Source organism: Barbus barbus, assembly GCF_936440315.1.
Source record: "Barbus barbus genome assembly, chromosome: 50".
NCBI lineage: Eukaryota > Metazoa > Chordata > Actinopteri > Cypriniformes > Cyprinidae > Barbus > Barbus barbus.
The window spans coordinates 2,670,102-2,692,743 of record NC_136728.1 but is presented as its reverse complement, the minus strand read 5'-3'; the positions used below and the strand labels follow the sequence as shown (position 1 = coordinate 2,692,743).

Below are 22,642 nucleotides of genomic sequence, written 5' to 3'. Positions count from 1 at the left end.
TTTGTGTAATTAATATATTTATACTTTTGCAAAACACAGCATCCTAGAAAACTCACACTAAGTGAATCACTAGGGGTATTGATTCCTGGGTTCAAATCCCGGACGAGCCCCCAAATAATGATTTGTCCATCAATATCAATATATGAATATGCTTTTGTGTCAATATGTTATTTATTTTTAACAAATTTATTTGTGTTAAATCTCCAAAACAGAGTCTTTCATTAAATTACATACTATGATTCTGCCCAATAACTGCCTTGTCTGCTACAGTATGTCACCTTGCAAACATACAGTAATTGTCAAACAATTGTAAACGAGTTAAAACAAAACTTAAAACAAAAATACAGATGTGCAAACATTTTTTTTTTTTTTGTGATGAAATTAGTATTACAATTGAATCACTTAAGAAATACTTCATACTGTGCAAGAACAACAAACATGTATCCGTGTGTGTCTGCCCCACTCACGTCATCTTATGAAACTCCAGGTAGCAGTTTCTTTCTGAAGTGATGCACAGATGTACGTAACACATGCTGCACTTGATTCAGACAATCCCTTTACAGCCGGTAATTACTCTTTCTAAAAATGACTTTCTAAATCCTATATCAGCCTCAACCAGTTGAACAATTCAAGCATAAAACTGTTCTTTTATTTCTATCAAATAAATAATATTAAGTTGCAAATATTATTCTTCAATTATAACTGACCAAAGTATTGAAAGGGAGAAGTTTACATTAAAAACATTCATTTTTACCTTAGATATTACATTTTGATGTTAAATCCACTATTGTTTTAAATAGAATTGTTCTATAGTCCAACTGTATTTAATGCAATTACGTAATTAAGATGTGTTAAATTACAGAAAAATTAAGAGTAATCCCTTACTTTACTTTTTCAAGGGAATTTAATTACAGTAATTAATTATTGGTATTGCACCCATCACTGTTTACATTGTTCTTTAAAGTACTTTAAATACTTTTTTGTTTCGTTTTTATACTTTTTGTTTAATAAATAAATAGAATTTCTTAGTTATGCAAAAATACTATAAACTATTAGTGTAAAATCAAATATAATGCCTAAAATGATTTAACTCATGCCCCACTATCTATGAAAATACACAATAAGAAAATGCATCAGGCTACAATTCCCTGGTTTTCGAGCTGCCATATGCCACGATTTAGCTGTTTAACTGAGGTGATTTGTACACATCAACATCTATTAACTTACCAAAATACATAAACAGAAATAAATCCTTACTAAATGTGTTTAGTGATGCACTTCGTTGCCATGTGGCATCTGGAGAAGCTCACCAGACATGAGTAATCAAGAAACGAAACAAACAAACAACAAAACAAACTTAGTACTAAATATTACTATATTAAAGTGTAAAACATTATAAAGTATTAAACTAAACTACTATTACATAAATACAGTATTACACTGCTACATTTGTAATATAAATGATGAAACTGCAGTTTCGGTCGATCTGTGTTGTGCGACTGATTGAGCCTGGCACGTGTTGCGACAGCGCATGCGCAGACTTCAGCTTCTTGTGCTACATGCTGTCCATGTGCAACATATAACTAAAACAAAGCTCTTTATATCAGATCCTTCACATTAAAACGCCTAGTTTCGCTCTTGTATAAAATGGCGAAGGATGCAGCGAAACTGTCCAAAAATCTCCTGCGGATGAAGGTAAGGAGCTCTGGCAGACTTCAGAAACAGCTCGAGCTCTGGAGTTAAATCATTCAGTGCAGAACCTTTGAGTAAGTGTGTGTGTGTGTGTGTGTGTGTGTGTGTGTGTGTGTGTGTGTGTGTGTGTGTGTGTGTAGTTCATGCAGAGAGGCTTGGATGCAGAGGCGAAGAAGCAGCTGGATGAGGAGGAGAAGAGGATCATCAGTGATGAGCACTGGTTTCTGGATCTGCCTGAGCTCAAGGCCAAAGAGTGAGACCTGACCGACCTTTCTCTGATACAGTGTCCTCAGTATAAGCACACTGAAGTCTTAAAGTCATTGTGTGACATAACAAATATCTACATAAGGAAATGCCAGATAAGGAAAAATGCTTTGGTAAATTTATTTTCACAATTAAAAAATCCAATTTTATGAGATTAGAGGTCAAAATTAGGACACGAGGTTAAATTTATGAGATACTAACTTGTGGTTATGAGTCAAAAAGTCCAAATTAAAGTTAAAATTATGATGTGAAAACTCAAAACTGACAAAAACTCTTAATTTATGACAAAGTAGAATTTTTTGATGTTATAATTGACAATATTATGATGAGACATGTCAGACTTTTTATCTCACGGTTTCACAGACAAGGCTTAAGACTAGTCCCAGACTAAAGTGTAAATCTGAGCTGTTTCAACTGAAGGAAACTGGCACTAACTGATCTTAAAATATATAATTGTCTTTGTCAAGATGCACACCAGTAATGTTTTTTTTCTAAGGCATGTTAATAAATATTAGTTAAATTTCCTAATTGAACAATGGCCTGATCCTGGTTTAGTCTAAGGCCTGTCTGTATTTCATAATTTGGGCTTTTTATGTCATAATTTTGATTTACCGTTGCATGATTTATTTATTTTTTTCTTGCATGTTGGAAATCTGCTTCCATAAACATTAAGACTGCATTTTTCTGTTTGTTTTTGTAGAGGACTCTTATTTTAAATTTTTTTGTAATGCAGTGACATTTAGACATTATACGTGACCTCTAAGTAACCATTACCGTATAATCCTACATGTTTGATGTTAATAACATCTTGTTATGCATTATGTACTTTTAATTTGATTAGAAACTATATCATTGAGGAGAGAAGTTACGTTCCCTGTGAGGATTTGGTTTATGGCAGAATGTCATTCAGAGGCTTCAATCCTGAAGTTGAGGTACTTTTATAAACTTTTATGAAATGTGAGACCATAAGTTTCCTTGCATTTAGCATTTTTCTAAATTAAGCATGATTTGAAAATGTGAATTGGAGTTAAGCCAGAATAGTTTTGAACACTAATTTTATTTACGGAGTGTCTAATTACACTAAAAAGCCTGTCTTGTTGGCAAAGGCTATTTACACTAACTCCGCCCACCAACGTGTGATTGGGTTAGTCAAGATTAAAAGAAGACGCTAACTCAGCATCAGTTTCAGTGGAGCAGGTGGTAAGATGCATGCTTTTTGATGCGATCGACCCGAGTTCGAGCCCACCTTTTGCCAAACTTCTTTTTCTCCCTTTTCAAATCTCATATTGCAGAAAGGCATTTATTTTCAGTAAAAATGAAGGAAATAATCAAAAAGTTGAAAATAAGAGTATGGGGTTAGGGTAGGTGTAGGGAGGGCTTTATTGTACCAATAAGGCATGCATTTAATAATTTGAATTAAAACTATAATTTGCACTCAATACGTTATTATTGCGTACTGTTTTATAATGTACTACAATACTGAGGTGCAGATAAATGCCACTATTTGCAATAAGTTACATAAATAGCAGAAAATCTTGCTATTTCAACAGTGTAAATAGCATCTATCGCTATTTGCACTTAGTTTTGTTCATTTTTAGCCTGTCCGTATCGCAGATTTGTGTACGTTTGATTTGCGACCTGCAATCTTAAGTATTGTATTTGCTCATTTTATGTGATGATGTCAAATTAATGTCTAACCTTGAGCACTGATCATTTTATTTGATTAATTTCTCTTGTAGAAATTAATGTTGCTAATGAACACGCACAAAGAGGAAGAGGACGAGGAAGAGGACGACAATGTGAGCAGAATGGAAACCGATATTACAGATGAACAGATGGCTAGAAGGTGAGAGAGGAAGTGACCTGAAGTGATGGCATTGTACAGGAACCAAAGACATTGACTGTTATTTGCTTTTTCCCCTCAGATATGAAAGCTTGGTTGAGAGCATGAGAAAAAAGTTTGCCAAGAAACGAAATCGCTCCAGAGTTACTAAGACTGAAGAAGACGTCAGCTGCAATGATGCTGATAATCAACCCAAAAAGGCGTTCCTGAAACCTCAGGACTGAGAAATGTTATTCACACATCTGCCATTTTATATATGTTTATTTTTATGCATGGAACATTTTTTTAGATTTCTCTTATTTTTGTTTAAAGACAATAACATGCATTGTTAAAAGACCAGTTTATGGAAAAGGTACAAGTGGATGGATTTGTTTGAACATCCCTATGTATACTTTTTCACAATTAAATGTACCAACCTAGAAAACAGCAGTAAAACCTTGATCTGGATGTGATGACCAGTGCTTTAAATATAGCTGAGAAGCCAATGAAGGCTTTATAATCATTAGAGAGCAGCCTCATTAGTGAAAATCTGGTCCGTTGTCAATAATACAGCAATGCGTCTCTTTCAAACCTAGCAGTTTTCTGTTGTTCAATGTGGAATAATTTGGAAAGCAATGTTAAATGTGAACATACTTTCATGCTAGACTGTGAAACTGGAGGCCACTGATGCTGTGGTGTTTGCTTAAATTGTTCACAGAAAGTCAAGTTAGGTATGTAAATGTGAAGTGTGTGATTCCTGCACCATTAGCATCACCAAACAAGCTCAAATCAGGAATTCAAGACTTCTGCAGGTCGGGCTTCACTGCTCAGGAAGATTCGTGAGAGGATTGTGTCTGACAGTGAGGTGGGACAGTGTCTGTAGAGTAATGGAAAAGCCCACGCTGAGGCCCCTGGGTAATAGAAGGGTTTTGGTGTCGGGGACAGTATGGCATGCTTTAAAGCTTCCAGAAACGGCCCTGTGTCTGAGCTTGATACTGAGGACATGTGGACCAGCCGCTGCTGCATTGAGCAGATATACTCTTCTCCGTAAGACGCCATCGCTTCCGGAGACAGGCCGTTGAGGATGTCCTCCTGAGCGCCATCCCACTGCTCTCTGCTGCCCAGAATATCTGTAACATGGATTTGTGTTGACAAAATGACCGTTAGTAAAACTGCATACCAAACCAGTCAAAATATTTGGGTCATATTTTACTTCAAGATATTAAATGTGTGTGTGTATATATATATAAAATCCTTCTCACAGGAAATAAAAACATTGAACGTTAATCAGAATTTGAATAGGTGAACTAGGCTATTCCTTTAAAGGTGCATACAGTAGGTGCCAATTTTACTGTTTTTTTTTTCTTTTCATTTTAATAGTATTCATTCACCTGAGATTAAGACTGTATTTATGGTTTTCTATTTAAAGATTATGTATGATGCAGGTCACCCCCATAAATGTATTTTGCTATGCTGAAATGAAACATTAAGAAGCTTGTTGGTTGCTGCCTCTGTAGATGCATTATTAGTAGTGCAACAGTTTCAGGATAAAAACTGAAAATTAGACAACAGAACAAACGTATTATCAGTGCTAGGTATCTGGTTACATGTAATCTGGATTATATAATTAGATTCCAAAAATTTAGACTACAACATATTCACACAACGGCAGTAAATTACTAACTTATTGATTCTAACATATATTTACATGTTCTCTGATGTCAGTTAATGGTCAAATTGGCATGCAGGTACTCAAAATATTCAACATTTGGGTGTTCAAGTGTTTTATTTAGTTTTATTTTAAAATAGTTTACTCATTTTTTTAGTATACATTGTTATGATTTAATTATTAGCTTTTCATCAACTTATAAATTCATAAACTGCAGTTCTTTCATGTACCTCCGAGCAATGCAATGTTTAATGCATTTCATTGTTTTTACTTCTCTTTTTTTCTTTTTTATGACAATGGCAACATTGCGAATGTAGTATGTCCGAATTGCATTCATACTACACAAGTTCAGACTATTTAAAAAAAAGTACATATTTTAAATGTAATTACTTATTCAGCACCATTTTGGCACCATGCATTTACTAGTGCTGTGTCAAACGATTAATCGCATCCAAAATAAAAGTTTTTGTTTACATAATGTGTACTGTGTTTATTTATTATGTATATGTAAATACCCACATTCAGTATGTATTTTGGAAATATTTACATGTATTTATATTATTAGTGTGACCACCCTGCTGCATAGAGTTTGTGTAATAAAAATATTAAATTATTTGTATATATTTTGTTATGTATTTATGTATGTCTGTTTCTATTTACATGTGTATATAGTTTAATTTAAATGACTTTAATGTGTTATAATGAGTTTGCACTGGACAGTCCAGCTGCATTTTCCGAATTCCTGATGGCACTTGAGAGAGAGTAGAGTTACCGTGACAACTGCATCCCATCCTCAGACAACCACTAACCCTTGTCTCTGTCTCTCATTCACTGTCAAGAGAGTACTACAACTTTTGGAGGCACCGCTGGGATGTTTATTGGGTGGTTCATCTTCTTGATCAGCAGAGCCCCACTCTGTAACATTCATACTTTCCTACAAGCAGCAGTGTGAAGTGGTACTGCAAGACTGATTGAGCTGTGCATACGCCTGAGGTACAGTGACTACTAGAGGCAGCAAAGTCTAGTCAGTGAGGTAAACGTCCACTTTCATCATACTGTCAGCCACTGCAGATAAAGATGGATACACTTCAGAGCCTTCATGAAGAAATAGGTGAACGACTATGTGCACTAACACGAGGAAAGCTCATTGAACTCTGCCAATTCTTAAAAATCTCTGCAGAGGACATTAAAAACACAAATCGCCTGTCTTTAGTAAACCTCCTCAGTAATCATCTCTTAAGAAAAGAATTAGAAGGGATGGAGGCATGGCCGATGATGTTAACTGTTATAAATGGAACTGAGCTGAGAACAGAGTTAAGACCACCTGAAAGAGGAGAACGTTTAGCTCAAAGACAACTTGGCAATGCATCTGAATCATTGTCTTCCATGTATATAATCCCTGCTGTGTCACAGACTGACAATACACGTGGTGATTCTACATCTGCGTTTCAGGGACAAATCACACCAGCAATGTGGCACAAAGACTTTCAGGCCTCATTGGTGAGCCAGGTCAGAAGGACAGATTGTCATTTTCAAGTCTTGCACGTCAAATAGAAGGTGGCTTAAATAACGGCTACCTTGAGCAAGATATTATTGATTCAGTCATTCGAGCGATCACACCTGGACTTCAGTTGCGTAGTTATCTTGAAGGCAAAGCTGACCTCCTCACGCTTCCAACATTAAGAAGAATCCTCCACTCTCACTATCAAGAGACAAATGCAACAGAACTATACAAACAGCTCACTGCAGAGGCCCAGCGTGCTCAAGAAACGCCACAAAGCTTTCTCATTCGTGTTCTTGATCTGAGACAGAAAATTCTGTTCGCTTCACAAGAAGATGAGTCTGGCTTAAAATATGACCCGGCTTTAGTTCAAAACATGTTCCTCCATACCGTGTTGACTGGCTTACAGAATCGGTCGTATTCAAAGCCATTCCTGTCTGACCCCACAATTTCAGATGACGTTTTGCTGGAGAGTTTAAATGTTGCATGTTCCCATGAGACAGAAAGACAGAACAAACAGAAGTCCGAACGCAGTGTTGCTGTGCATGTCACACAGTTAAATGAATCAAAACAGACAAAAGTTGACCTGATGTCGCAACTGTAAAGCTTAAGCAGTGGGATAATGCAAATTAAAGAAACAATCCAACAGCCCTCACCTGCTTCTCAGTGTTTTGCGGTAACAAGTAACAAGGCTCCAGTGATGACGACGACTCGTCCTCCGCAACAAGATTTCTCACAAAGTTACCTCACCAAAGTTTCCCAGCACCTCATTTTGTCAGATCCCCCTCCTCACGCGCTAATGAAAGACGTTTGTGCTGACCTATAATGTGCATAATATGAAAAATCCTCTATAATGACTGCGCTTGCGGCACATCTACATTTGATATAAAGAACCTGAGCACACAAAAGACGCGACGTGAACTGCTCTGCTCTCACAAGACATAATGCACGGATCCATAGCCTATACACATGCGTTTTCTTTCTCAGCTGTTCACGTTTACTTAAGAAAAAACCTGGATACTGGCCAGGACGGCCATTTTTGCGTAATTTTGTGTGTATTTGGCCACTTCAACTCAACAACAAACTACGAAAAATAACTCGATATGATACTCGGTAGGTGGCTTTGGATGTGACTGAGCGCTCAGCCTTGAAACAGCCTCTGGAGTGCGCCAGTACCGATTGGCTTAAAAAGACCTGCAAATTACACATTTTTGTGACGATGCAACAATGACCCGATTAAGCAAGTGATTAAGCAAATCTGTCCTGAAATGCGAGCGCAAGTCTTGGATCAGCGACCGCGTGCAGCAGCTCGTATTGCAGACAGATGCGCTGATGTGAAACTGCTTTGAGAGAAGACGCGCTCCAGCTGAATCACTCAGGCTGTTTTCAAATTAAATCTGCTAGTTTGTGTGGATTTATTTACCCATACAGGGCTCTAGACTCATTCTTCCCACTGGCCGCACTTTTGGACTAACATTCTCAGTTTGTCGCACAAGCACATAATTTGGTCGCAATTTTTTATTTTATTTTATTATTTATTTATATTTTTTGCTACGACATTTGATTAATCAATGCATGCTGATTAACTTTTATCATAGTTTATATTATAGTTATATGGTAACGAATGTGTTCAACATTCAAGCCGTTCTTTTTCATCAGGAGCCTATATTATTTGTGATTTAAATTTTGTGATCAGGAATTCCTTTTTTCGTGCACTTTCACTTTCAAATTCTGATCTTGGTGTCACATTTTACAAGAAAAGATAATTGTCTTATCACTTATCTGTTGCCAACAAAGGGACTGTGACACTCATAGAATGAACTGTTGTTGGGCCGAAAACAAAAACAAAAAAAAACATGGACTGTTTAAAGGCCTAGACAAATTAAATGAACTGAATGTTCTGAAAATTTCCTTGGAGCACCTCGGAGAATGGCTTGAAGTACGAACAGCTTGCACTTGAACATATTTCCTGTATGGACTTGATTCTTAATGCACATTCCTTAGTGCCTTGATTCTGGGACTGTTGTTTGAGGCACTAGCTCATTGACCTTGAATTCAGAAAAGCTGATAATCAGCTAACAAGGACTGTCTGTAAAACAGGAACAGGATGAGTGATTATTGAATGTACTGAATGTAAAAAAAACTAAAGAAAGAAAATTGAGAATAAGTATTGAAAAACATGTGACCTGATACCTTTACAAGTGTGGAGTGAAACAATATGGACTGGTTAAGGGATCCCCGGGGTATTAAGACATGTATAGCTTAATATAACGTAAATTGTGTCTCTTATTTAAATATGTAATAGAAAACCCATGAAAATGTATGTTATTTAAAAAAATCTACATAGTTTTTGGACTATGGGGGACGCCATTATTTTATGTGCACAGTACATTCTGCGTCGATGATGTCAAAGGGTTGCACTCGGTGAGCTACTGGCCCTTATTTCTATGGTCTTTGGCATTTTACCGCAACACAACTCAGAAAATAAAATACTGATACGATACCACATTGTGTGGCGTTTGGTTGTCATTTTCAGTCAAAGGGCAACAAGAGAAGGAATGTAAGACTGCTTTCCTAGCGATAAAAGGAGGAGAAAAGCATGGGAAGATGCCTGTGGATGAATAAAACTTAAAAACCCGCTTCTTTTTTCTCTCCACTTTAGCCCTGATGTCTTTGATTCTCAGTAGACCACAGCTACTGAAAGAGCTTACAAACCAGAGACAAGAAACGCTAGATGCCATCTGTTAAGATGTAAACATGCCGACGCTAATCATGACTCGCGGCCGCTAGAGGAGTTCCTCAGCGCTGATTTCCCTCAATATCCGGGGTGTTTACACTCCTTGTGGGGAAAACATCGATGGTACAGCATTTGGTTTAAACCTATACTTATATCCATCGCCACCTGTAAGCTCTTTCAGTAGCTGTGGTCATATCAGTATTTTATTTTCCGAGTTGTCTATTTTGAGATGTGTTGTGGTAAAAATAGCAACAGGTAGCGCTAGTAGCTCACCGAGTGCAACCATTTTATGTCATCAGAACAATGGCGACGCCCTTAGTTCAAAATATGTAGAAAACAATGTGATTTTTTTAAATAACTTAAATCTTTGATGGGTTTTCTACTACATATTTCAGTAAGAGACATCATTTACGTTATATTAAGCCATACAAGTCAAGTAAATTACTTTAATGTGTTATAATGAGTTTGCACTGGACAGTCCAGCTGCATTTTCCGAATTCCTAATGCCACTTGAGAGAGAGTAGAGTTACCGTGACAACTGCATCCCATCCTCAGACAACAAAAGAGGACCGCTTGGGCAACCACTAACCCTTGTATTGCACTAGTATTTACACAAGAGTTTTACAGCCTGAAAATGCCAACGTGTGAAAATGGGCTTCAAAGTGCACGTTTTTGCAAACCGTTATCCTTGTGTATACTACAAGAATGTGAATTTGTGAAAACAGTGATATCATACTCATGCGTATTAGATGCTCAGTCTATAGGAATACGTATGTGCACAGGCATGTAGTGTTTCTTTACAAAGAGGCATCGCTAACTGCTGGCCTTCCATGAATACTACATTGTTTTTAGTCGTTTTCACGGATTCGTGTGGATGAGGATTCTTTAGACAACATTGTCACATGTAAACCTTTTAAAAAATGTAAATTAAAAACCTCTCAGTTTTTAGTACAATCATTGTCATTTAAACTTACCAACAGAGAGCATGTGGTTTCGGATGTAGCCTAAAACTCATTGTTGGTGTAATTTGATTGATGACAGTGCAGTGTCAAATACCACTGTGGTTAAGCAATGTTAATGCTAACTACTGAATGCACCTTTAATTGTCATGAAAATAGTGTTACAACCTAGTGTTACATCCTAAAGTTGGGACAGTATGGAAAATGCAAAAAGAAACACGAGTCATTTCACTTATTAAGCATCTGAGCATTTGAAGACACCAGTTGGTTAAGTTTAACAAGCAAAATTTTCCCCCGTTCATCCATTATGCATGTCTTCAGCTGTGCAACGGGGCCTTCAAAAGCCTTGTTTTGCGCTTCATAATGTGCCACACATTCTCAATCGAGACAGGCCACGACTGCAAGCAGGCCTTGCACTCTCTGCTTACTCAACCATGCTCTGTTCTGGGCAAATTTGGGCAGAATGTGGTTTGGCATTGATTTTGTGGTGGTTGTACTTTAAAATTAAATTGTTATAGTTGCAATTCAAGTGATGAAGGATTTTGAAAGTCTGATTGTAATCAGTGTTGAGTACCACAGTAACCTATTACATTTCCAAAGTAACTTTCCCAACACTAACTATTATTACATGATTGCCTCACCAGTTCCACATCACCTTATTTCAACTCTTCACATCCCTATAGTCTTAAATTGCCCCTGTCCCAAACTTTGTTTTTGGAAAGTGTTGCAGTCCTCAGATTTGAAATGAGTGTATATTTTCAAAAATACATTCATAGATCCTCTTCTGCATGTTATTAATTTGTCGGTGACATTAGGATGTGTCCACAAAACCTTAAAATTGGCTGTTATTAAGCCTCTTATTAAAAAACACAACATGATCCCTGAAGGATTAGTTAATTATAGACCTATCAAAAAGCATTGGCCTGGTTCAAATCATAATTATCTGATCGTCATCAATTCGTAGCAGTGAATAAAGAAGTATCATATCGTTCACAAGTATAATATGGAGTACCACAAGGCTAGTTCTACAGTACTAGGACCATTTCTTTTGATGCTTTACGTGTTACCTTTGGGAGATATCATCAAGAAACACAGTGTTAGCTTTCACTGTTATGCTGATTATACTCAGCTCTATATTTCTTCACTGCCCGATGAGACATACCAATTAGCAAAACTAACAGAATGCATAGTGGATCTAAAAAAACTAGATGACTAGTAATTTCCGACTGCTAAATTCTGAAAAAATAAAGAAAAAATAAAGGTTTTAATTATTGGACCAAAAACCTCCACATGTAATAACCTAAATCACTGTCTAATGCTTAATGACTGCTCTATTAATTCTTTGTCATCGGTTAGAAACCTAAAAAACCTTTTCCTTTGAAAACCATGTTTCTAGCATTTGTAAAACCACATTTTTCCATCTTAAAAATATATCTAAATTATGACCTATGCTCTCAATGTCAAATTCAGAAATGTTCATGCGTTCATGACTTCAAGGTTAGATTATTGTAATGCTTTATTGGGTGGTTGCTCTGCGTTCTTAAACAAACTCCAGTTGGTTCAAAATGCAGCAGCTAGAGTTCTTACTAGAACCTAGCCCATTTCTGTCAGTTCTGCCCTGACCTCCTATTGAACATCAAATACATTTGAAAATCTTGCTAATTACTTATAAAGCCTGTTTATAAACACTGTCACATTTCTATAATTCAAATCCGTTAAAGTATTGTTAGGCTGCATTAATTAGGTCAACTAGAACCGGGAACAGAATTAGTCTGTTTCTTTCTTATTCCGAGGTCACCGTAGCCACCCGATCCAGCCTGTATCCAAATCAGATGGTCACGGCAGTCACCCGGATCCAGTCCGTATCCGTTTCAGATGGTTGATCAGCACCTAGAGAAGACCTCGACAGCACTAAATGTCAGTGGAGACCAGGACAAATAGATGAGCCCCAGAGACAGACCCCTTTCAAAGACCTCGACGATCATCAGCACAAGACCATGGGAACCAGACAAGTCCTCTGGGGGCAGTCGTGGCCCAATGGTTAGAGAGTCGGCCTTGTAACCTGAAGATTGTGGGTTTGAGTCTTGGTACCGGCAGGAATTGTCGGTGGAGGGAGTGAATAGCCAGCACTCTCTTCCACCCTCAATACCATGACTGAGGTGAGATCCTTGAGCAAGGCACCGAACCTCCAACTGCTCCCTGGGCACCGCAGCAATATGGCCCAATATGGCCCTTGGATGTTTGTTCACTACTGTGTGTGTGCACTTGGATGAGTTAAATGCAGAGCACAAATTCCAAGTATGCTATGCTGATTTCATCTGGCCAGAGGAGAACTGGCCCCCAGACTGAGCTTTGTTTCTCCCAAGGTTTTTTCTCCATTTCTGTCACCGACGGAGTTTTGGTTCCTTGCCGCTGTTGCATTTGGATTGCTTAGTTGGGGATGCTTGACTGATTGCACAGACACTATTGGAAGAGAGCTGATTTGGATGATGACTTCACTTAATCATCAATGAACTGACTTCAGCTGGAAAATGACTCTTTGTTATTGTCCTCTTGCATTATTAAAACTATTTCCTGTTGACACTGTAAAGCTGTTTTGACAATCAATACGGTATAAAGCGCTACATAAATAAAGGTGACGTGACATGACATTCACAAAGTAAACATCAAATATTGTGTTAATAATGTTTTCAATATAGTACAGGGTGAACTGAATTTTCAGATGAATCTTTTTGTTTGTTTTTTGCATTTTCCATACAGTCACAACTTTTTCAGAAATAGGGTTGTACTTCACACACAAAAAACATTTTTGGCTATTTTAGGGTCTCTTAACTAGTTGCTTATTAGCATGCATATTACTATAATATTGTTAGTAGTAATTAAGCACATATTAATGCCTTAGTCTAAATGGCCTTATTCTATATCCGTAATCCTACCCAATACCTAAACTTAACAACTACCTTACTAGTTATTAATAAGCAGCAAATTAGGAATATATTGAGGGACAAGTCATAGTTAATAATGAATAAGTTTTCCCTATTCTAAAGTGTTACTGCAGTTTGTTATTTTTATTGTTTTTTGTTCATTGGCTTTCTTATGGGGTTTTGACATAATATTGATATCATATAACAACAACCACAAAGTTTTAATAATTGTTGTAATTCTGCGCGAATCGGGAAGTCTAATGACAGCTATAACAATAATGACCTGGGAACGATATTGTTGGAATAACTTTCAGAATGATTTTTTTTCCAGCCATTGAATGATAAAATCATTGATGGCTAATTAGAATCCACCTGGTTTTAGGAGTTTGAGCAATTGTTATCTACAGCACGCTTACAATAAACTACATAATGTCTGTTGGTGTTGGTGCTAGAGTTATCATTATAGTTATTGGTGTGAAAGGGCCTTTCTTCTTACTTGTTTTGAAAGCTCCAGGTTGAATGATGATGACTTTGACTCCCCAGCGTGAGAGTTCCTGTCTAATCGCGCCATTGAACGAGATCAGCGCTGCTTTAGATGCCCCATATCCAGCGAATCCAGGAAGTGGAACTTCTCCTGAAGGAAACCAATGATTGATTTCAAAGCTGTTAGTGAATATTGGTATTTTATACTCCTTGATAGAATTAAGATATATGCTTTGTAAGAGACTATTCAGTACCTGAAGTCTACAAAATTACACGTTTACAAAAAAGTTTACCTGCCATACTTGAGATGCTGATGAGTCGTCCTTTTGATTGCCGTATCAGAGGCAGAAAGACTTGTGTAATCTCCACACTACCAATAAAATTCACATCTAAGCATTTTTTATACATTTTAATTGGCAGAATTTCTCCATCACACACGTATCCCAGCACTCCAGCATTGTTCACTAGTGCCCAGAGCCCTGCCCAGAGACAAGTCATAAAAAATAACGTGAATTCACTAGTCCATATGTATACTGCTAAATTTTAACATTTAAACTAAACAGTAACATTTCTTCATGATTGTTGGTATTGCCACTATGTGAGAGGTTTCCAGGGCATTGCTATGTGGTTGCTACATTGTTCTAGGTGTTATTGGGTCATTGTGAAGTGGTTACCAGTGTTCTTAAGGTTATTTTCTAGGTTGCTAAGGTTTCTGAGTAGTTGCTAAGTGGTTTCTGGGGGTGTTCTGAATAGTAGTAAAGTGTAGTAAAGTGTTTAAGTGGTTATTTGCTAAGGTGATGTTCTGTGTTGCTAAAAGGCTGTGTTCTGGGGATTGCTATGCACAATGTTGGGGAAAGTTACTTTTAAAAGTAATGCATTACAATATTGCGTTACTCCCTAAAAAAGTAACTAATTACGTTACTTAGTTACTTTTTATGGAAAGTAATGCGTTACGTTACTTTTGCGTTACTTTTTAAATATGAGTAGGGCTTGTTTTTAATACAAGAAAGTACTAATCATAGCAAATGTAAAAGCCCTTTCACACCAAAAAGTGTAATGAATAGACCTCAGGCTGAAGGAAGAGTAAATTCACGTCTGTGCAGTTGAACGCAGGAGAAGAAGGTTCAACACTCTTCAGCAATAAAAAAACAACGAAGTACAATTGTTAGTTTATCTAAAGTAATTTTTGCTGCTTAGTATGGTTGAACTGGATCATATTCTGATGCATATTCTTTTTGCGTCATATTCTGAGTTTGCATTTCACTGTTTTAATTAATTCTGATGAATACTAAATCATTTTTTTGCGAGTGGGATGAATTAATGCACATTCACATTTAGTCTAGAACTACAGTAACAGAATGACAGCGCACTGTCAGTCAATAAATGGGAAAAAAGTAACTGGCGTTACTTTTTTGAAAAAGTAACTCAGATATTTTCTTGTAAATTAAAAAGTAACGCGTTACTTTAGTAGTTACTTGAAAAAAGTAATATTACGTAGCTCGCGTTACTTGTAATGCGTTACCCCCAACACTGGCTATGCAGTCGTTAGGATGTTCTTGGTGGTTCTTAGCAGTTCCATGTGATTTCTATGTAGATTCTGAGCATCTTGTTGTCTTCAGAGCATCTTTATCATTTGGTTTCTGTATAGACCTGTGTTCACCTCTCTTTACACTACATGCGCGAATCGGTGGGCGGGGCTAAACAAACAGTGATGTAGAATCGGTAGGCAGAGTTAAGCAGACCGTGATGTAGAATCGGTAGGCGGGGCTAAACAGGCTGTGATGTAACATCGGTGGGCGGGGCTAAATATACAGTGACGTAGAATCGGTAGGCGGGGCTACACAGGCAGTGATGTAAAATTGGTGGGCGGAGCTAAATTCTGTGGAGGCGGTGCTCATATTACATCATAGAGTAGAACATTCCATAAGCTGTCATTAAGACAGACTGGCTTCAATATAAGTTTTTAGATTGGTTTTAGACTAATAAGAACATTTTGACTTCTGAAACTTACATAATGTTTTTATAGCACACTGATCTCTTATAATGTCAAAAGATCAAGGGAATTTTGATTTCTCAGATCATTTAAGGTGTTACTGTTAGGGTATTCTTGATTGATATTCTAGGATCGATTTCTTCAGTCTGTTCCTGTCTGTTTGAGAACGGTTTGCGTTTGTAGCTCCGCTTTTTTAGAGCTAGATACAGGCATCCAAACTTTAGTTGAGGATAGTAAGAATGTGAGGGCTGTAGATACGGCCTTGGATGCGACTAGCTCAGGGAGTCCTGTACATTGTTCGGTTCCGGCACTAGAGCCCATGCAGCAGGGCAACTGGGTGACTGTGAGGCGGCCTAGTCGTGGGTCAAAACACCGCTCTTCCATTCCGATCAAAACATCAAACAGGTTCTCCCCACTCAGTGAAGCACACACTGAGAAACCTGATGAAAGTGCTCTAGTATTTGGCACTTTCTATTGTACGGAATGCGAAAATAGAGACACCAGCCACCATAGTCCAATGTTTACCGGGAGCCAGAGCGCCTGACATCTTGGCAAAGTTAAAAGTGCTGGCTAATGCTAAACGTAAATTCGGTAAGATTGTTATCCACATCGGCGCTAATGATGTTCGACTTCGCCAGTCGAAGATCACTAAAATAATGTTAAAGATGTGTGTGAACTTGCAAGTACAATGTCAAACACTGTAATATGCTCTGGCCCCCTCCCTGCTAACCGGGGTGACGAGATTCATAGCAGACTGCTGTCACTCAATGGCTGGATGTTTAAGTGGTGTGCGCAGAATAACATAGACTTAATAGACAATTGGACGAGTTTTTGGGGCAGACCTGACTCTCTAGAAATATGGCACATAGTCTTAGAGTTCGTACTTGACTAACTGGGGCCCAGGTCAGGAAGCAGACAGACTGGCTAAACCGACCGTCTGCTAGCTGCCTCACGTCACAGAAGTCAGTTAATTCTCAGCACATAGAGACTCCTTCACCCAGATATCACACTATAGAGACTGTGTCTGTTCCCCGAACTAGAAAATATAGAAAACGTCCAAACCAAATGAAGAGTAACAATTTAATTGATGTTCAACAAATAAAAAATGTTTACAATACAGAGAAACTTGGCTTACTGAATATCAGGTCCCTTTCTACAAAACACTATTTGTAAATGATTTGATCAATGATCATAACCTAGATTTGCTCAGTTTGACAGAAACATGGCTAAAACCAGATGAATACATTATTTAAATGAGTCTACCTCCCAAGATTACTGCTATAAAAATTAGCCACGTCCAAAAGGTAAAGGGGGAGCAGGGCCATAGCCAGGATTTTTCAAATACCGAGGTCATTTTTTCTACCCCCCCCCCCCCCCCCCCCCCACACACACACACACACACACACACACACACACCGGTGCGGTGGCTTCACTTTTATGACGTCATGAACTATCCAGTTCTCTATTATAGATCAGTGGATTCTAATGACAAATGAAACTTAGCGCTTGACACACACAGGCGCACCTTCTCTCCTACTCTTTCCCTGCCCTTCTGTTGTTGGCTTTTTAAAACTTAATTTAGTTTGATGCAAGTTCCTCTTCATGTCTGCATTTCGCTCAAGACCACACTACGATCGATGTACTAGCTTACGTGAAAAAACATACGGCTTTCCCGCCTCTCTGAATCTGTAGCCTAGGTAACGTGACGTCAAGTGCCGCTGCCTGCAAAGACAGATAGAGGCGGAGATTTCACCTGAGAGATTAGACGGAGAATGTGAATTTAATTGGGAGAAAATACAGACGACATATATGGATTCGGACACGGACCGGGTTCTGTGTTTGGCATTGATCATCACTGCTGGATTGACTAATTTGAAATTTCGGGAAAAAATACCGAGGACATGACCTCGGTGTCCTCAATGGTAGATACGGCACTGAGGGGGAGGTGTTTATAGCAATTTATAGCAATATTCTCAGTATTTCTCAGAGGGCAGGCTTTAAGTATAACTCGTTTGAAGTTATGGTGCTGCGTATAACATTATCTAGAGAAACACGTGTTAGTGATAAATCAGTAGCATGGAGTACCTCAAGGCTCAGTACTAGGGCCGTTACTTTTCATGCTTTACATGTTACCATTGGGAGATATTATCAGGAGACATGGTGTTAGCTTTCACTGTTATGCTGATGATACTCAGCTCTATATTTCTTCACGGCCAGGTGAAAGACACCAAATTGAGAAACTAACGGAATGCATAATCGATATAAAAAAACTGGATGACGAGTAACTTCTTACTGCTAAATTCTGAAAAAGCAGAGGTGTTAATTATCGGACCTAAAAACCCCACTTGTAATAACATAGCACACTATCTAACACTTGATGGCTGCTCTGTCAATTCTTCTTAATCAGTTAGGAACCTAGGTGGGATGTTTGATAGCAATCTTTCATTTCAAAGCCATGTTTCTAGCATCTGTAAATCTGCGTTTTTCCATCTCAAAAACATATCTAAATTGGGACCTATGCTCTCAACGTCAAATGCAGAAATGCTAATTCATGCGTTTATGACCTCAAGGTTAGACTATTGTAATGCTTTACTGGGTGGTTGTTCTGCACGCTTGATCAACACACTACAGTTGGTCCAAAATGCAGCAGCTAGAGTCCTTACTAGAACCAGGAAGAATGACCTTTTTAGCCCGGTTCTGTCAACACTGCACTGGCTCCCTAGCAAACATCATATAGATTTTAAAATATTGTTAATTACTTATAAAACCTTGAATGGCTTAGCTCCTCAGTACCTGAGCGAGCTCTTATCACATTATAGTCCTCCACGTCCGCTGCGTTGTCAAAACTCTGGCCGTTTGATAATACCTAGAATATCAAAATCGACTGCGGGCAGCAGATCCTTCTCCTATTTAGCACCCAAACTCTGGAACAATCTACCTAACACTGTTCGGGAGGCAGACACACTCTGTCAGTTTAAATCTAGATTAAAGACACATTTCTTTAACCTGCCTTACACATAACACACTTCTATTATTCAAATCCGTTAAAGGATTGTTAGGCTGCATTAATTAGATCAACCGGAACCGGGAACACTCCTCATAACACACAATGTACTCGTTATATCATAAGAAGAATGGCATCTACACTAATATTTGTCTGTTTCTTTCGTATTCTGTTTCTCAGTCTGTATCCGGATCAGATGGCGGATCGGCGCCAGGAGATGATGTCTGATCGTCGGCGGAGGCTGGACACCTAGGTCCTCTCCTCTCTTCCTCCAGACTCTGGGACCTTGATTTCCAAAGGAAATGCTAAATTTACTTTCATCAGAGAACATAACTTTGGACCCCTCAGCAGCAGTCCAGTCCAGACGCTTCTGACGCTGTCTCTTGTTCAAGAGTGGCTTGACACAAGGAATGCGACAGCTGAAACCCATGTCTTGCATACGTCTGTGCGTGGTGGTTCTTGAAGCACTGACTCCAGCTGCAGTCCACTCTTTGTGAATCTTTGAATGGGTTTTGTTTCACAATCCTCTCCAGGGTGCGGTTATCCTTATTGCTTGTACACTTTTTTCTACCACATCTTGTCCTTCCCTTCGCCTCTCTATTAATGTGCTTGGACACAGAGCTCTGTGAACAGCCAGCCTCTTTAGCAACGACCTTTTGTGTCTTGCCCTCCTTGTGCAAGGTGTCAATGGCCGTCTTTTGGACAACTGTCAAGTCAGCAGTCTTCCCCATGATTGTGTAGCCTACAGAACTAGACTGAGAGACCATTTAAAGGCTTTTGCAGGTGTTTTGAGTTAATTAGCTGATTAGAGTGTGGCACCAGGGGTCTTCAATATTGAACATTTTCACAATATTCTAATTTTCTGAGATACTGAATTTGGGACTTTCATTAGTTGTCAGTTATAATCATCAAAATTAAAGGAAATAAACATTTAAAATATATCAGTCTGTGTGTAATGAATGAATCTAATATACAAGTTTCACTTTTTGAATGGTATTACTGAAATAAATCAACTTTTTCATGATATTCTAATTTTATGACCAGCACCTGTGTATAGTTGCTAGGATATTGCTAAGTGAGTGTACTGGGTAGTTGCTGTGCAGTTGCTAACATGTTCTAAGTGGTTGATATGCTGTTGCTAAGGCACCCTTGGTGGTTCTGAGGGTGTTTTGAGTGGTTTTAATGGTATTCATTCATTCATTTTAAATCTCAAGAGACTCAAATCTTTATGCAATTGTAGTCTTTAGATATGGTTCAGATCTCTTCTTCAGTGTAAGTCAGTGAGGTATACTTACCTGTTTTGCCTGTTTGGCTCTGGATGTACTGGTGTGCCTGGGTGATCTGGCTGCTGTTGGTGATGTCTAACTGTAGGACGGTGAGGTTTGGAGATGCAGCTTTCTTAAGCCGCAGAGCTCCAGGACTGAGTTCATCCAGAACCCCTGCAAACACCCTCATTCCTGTGGCGTCTAAAAACCTGGCCAGATCATGACCAAAACCCGAATCACATCCTGTGAGACAAACACAAGTTCAGTTCTGCCACAATTTCCACAATTCCAATGCATTATGGGTAGTATTGGGTAGCAGTTGCAGTCCAAAGTTATTGAAAGCATCTAATAATGCAGCAGTTCGTATTTGTTTCTCATTTTAATCTGTACAGAAGCCAGTCTGTGTCAAGTGACATCACAAGAATGCAGCAGTGATTTATGGTCTTATAGGAACCAGTGCAGTTAACCTTACTGAGAGAAGTTCAAAGTGCAACGTTTAGTTGGTTGGCAGAGAAATATTGATTTACTGGGTCAAACAAGTTCACATTTCATTGCATAATGATAATTTTAGGACCATTAACATTGTATGTACAGTGACATTATTTTAATGACTATTAAGAACATTTACCCCAAATTCTCATTACTAATGCAAAATCATATTCTTATACCTTTGCTATATTATTCGCTTTATTTTTATAATCTTTGTGTGTGTGTGTGTGTGTGTGAGTATACAGTATATACATGCATACATATATACATACATATATATATATATATATATATATAAATTGCTGATATCATAAATCTGAATCACCATAATGAATAATGATAATAATAATAGTTATAATAATACAAAAAAATCATCAAAAAGTAAAATATCTAAATACATCATGAGAATGAGATTTATTTATTTAGTTATTACTGTTCTGGGAATTCAAGAGGAAATATGCTCAAATGTCATAAAAACAATGTCACGATGTTCTAGAAAATAGGCTTAATTTCTTAATGTGGATTTAGTGGTGAAAAAAACTTGTTCTTGACAGGTTTATTAAGATTCACCCTACCCTACTACGGTATGCCGTGAATAAATAACAACAAAATCAGTGAAAGACAATTAATATATATGCTGAGATTCATAATATATACAAATGCACAAACAGAATTTAGCCAAGTATGCAAGAATCTGGCAAGAGCAAACAGCACATTGTCTTACCCGTGATCAGTACAGCCTTGTTTTGGGTAGGCAACATGACCTCTTCTCTCCTTATGTAGTGGATGACACTACACAGCACACTCACAAGGCCTGCTTTAAGAGTGCTTGAATGGACCAAACAGCTCAAAGTCACTCCAGAAACCACAAGCACCACCAACCACCTCACCGACCGGCCCTCAGCAACCCGCAGAAGCAGCAGCCCAACACAGACTACCACCAGCATTTCATATAGAAACCCCAGACAGCCTTCTACAGTCCCCTCCATTTCTACACCATGCACAGGAATGAAGCAGCCAATGTTATCAGGAGATCTAGAAAGGCGCCTGTGAGATTACAACCTGTCTATTGTGCTCAGCTGGTTTGATGAGTGTGTGAATATTTGAAATATTTCAGGTTTTATGCTTTCACACTGCACAATGAAACGAATCCCGCCCTCAACCAGTGCATATGATATGTTGTATATTTAGGCATGTGTAAACATGCATATGGCTGTAGAAAACTGGGCTGGAGGTGAATTATATCATTTTATTATACAAAACTCTAGTCCATGTTTCATCTTAAGAAACAAACAGCAACATTGAAAGAAACGGAAACTATAAAATAAAAGGATATGTAATGTGCTTTTAACAATATAATTGGATGCATTTATCTGATGAACTGCGAAATTGCACTTGTTGGTTCAAAGGTCTTCTGGCTTGGATCTACTTTCATAACTATCAAACTTTAATATCAAGTTCATGCAATTCTAGATGAATTTTGGACAGAAATAAGATTCAAGTTTCCAGGTGAACTGATTTTGGTATGATTTGGTAAAACATTCATTTCCGATAACCGTCACTTTGTTTCTAGCTCAGTATCTTTTGTCTGGAACAAAATTCATGTCAAAAAAAAAAATTGGCCCAATATCCATAATACTTAGCCTAATCAATAACTAAAATATAAAAGTTATGCTAATATAATGTTAACATTGTTCAATCACACATTGCAGTTCTAAACCCTAATGTTGATAGGAATGTCACTCCATTACCAAAAATGTTGTTTAACAAGGAAAACGTCCTACTTGACAACATATGGTTTGTATACAATAGTTGTACAGTTAGCATGTTTGCTAATTCA

At 37.9% G+C, this 22,642-nt stretch overlaps 3 protein-coding genes across 3 annotated transcripts in view; 1 reads left to right on the top strand and 2 right to left on the bottom strand.

Moving 5' to 3' along the window:
- The window catches only part of LOC306868005 (histone H3.2-like), a gene marked incomplete at its 3' end in the record, with an annotated part of 468,278 nt that overhangs the window by 375,562 nt on the left and 70,074 nt on the right, over nucleotides 1-22,642 (bottom strand). The gene's annotated exons all lie outside the window — the stretch shown is intronic.
- On the top strand, nucleotides 1,510-5,919 carry mphosph6 (M-phase phosphoprotein 6). The gene is made up of 5 exons (XM_079414033.1): nucleotides 1,510-1,695; nucleotides 1,833-1,945; nucleotides 2,798-2,888; nucleotides 3,696-3,802; nucleotides 3,882-5,919. The coding sequence occupies exons 1-5, from the start codon at nucleotides 1,648-1,650 to the stop codon at nucleotides 4,021-4,023; spliced, it is 501 nt and encodes a 166-aa protein (XP_079270159.1). The 5' UTR covers nucleotides 1,510-1,647; the 3' UTR covers nucleotides 4,024-5,919.
- hsd17b2 (hydroxysteroid (17-beta) dehydrogenase 2) lies at nucleotides 4,044-21,897 on the bottom strand. The gene is made up of 5 exons (XM_079414032.1): nucleotides 21,527-21,897; nucleotides 20,344-20,556; nucleotides 14,345-14,530; nucleotides 14,065-14,202; nucleotides 4,044-4,908 (listed from the first exon to the last, which is right to left on the bottom strand). Exons 1-5 carry the CDS (start codon nucleotides 21,789-21,791, stop codon nucleotides 4,568-4,570), a joined length of 1,143 nt encoding a protein of 380 aa, XP_079270158.1. The 5' UTR covers nucleotides 21,792-21,897; the 3' UTR covers nucleotides 4,044-4,567.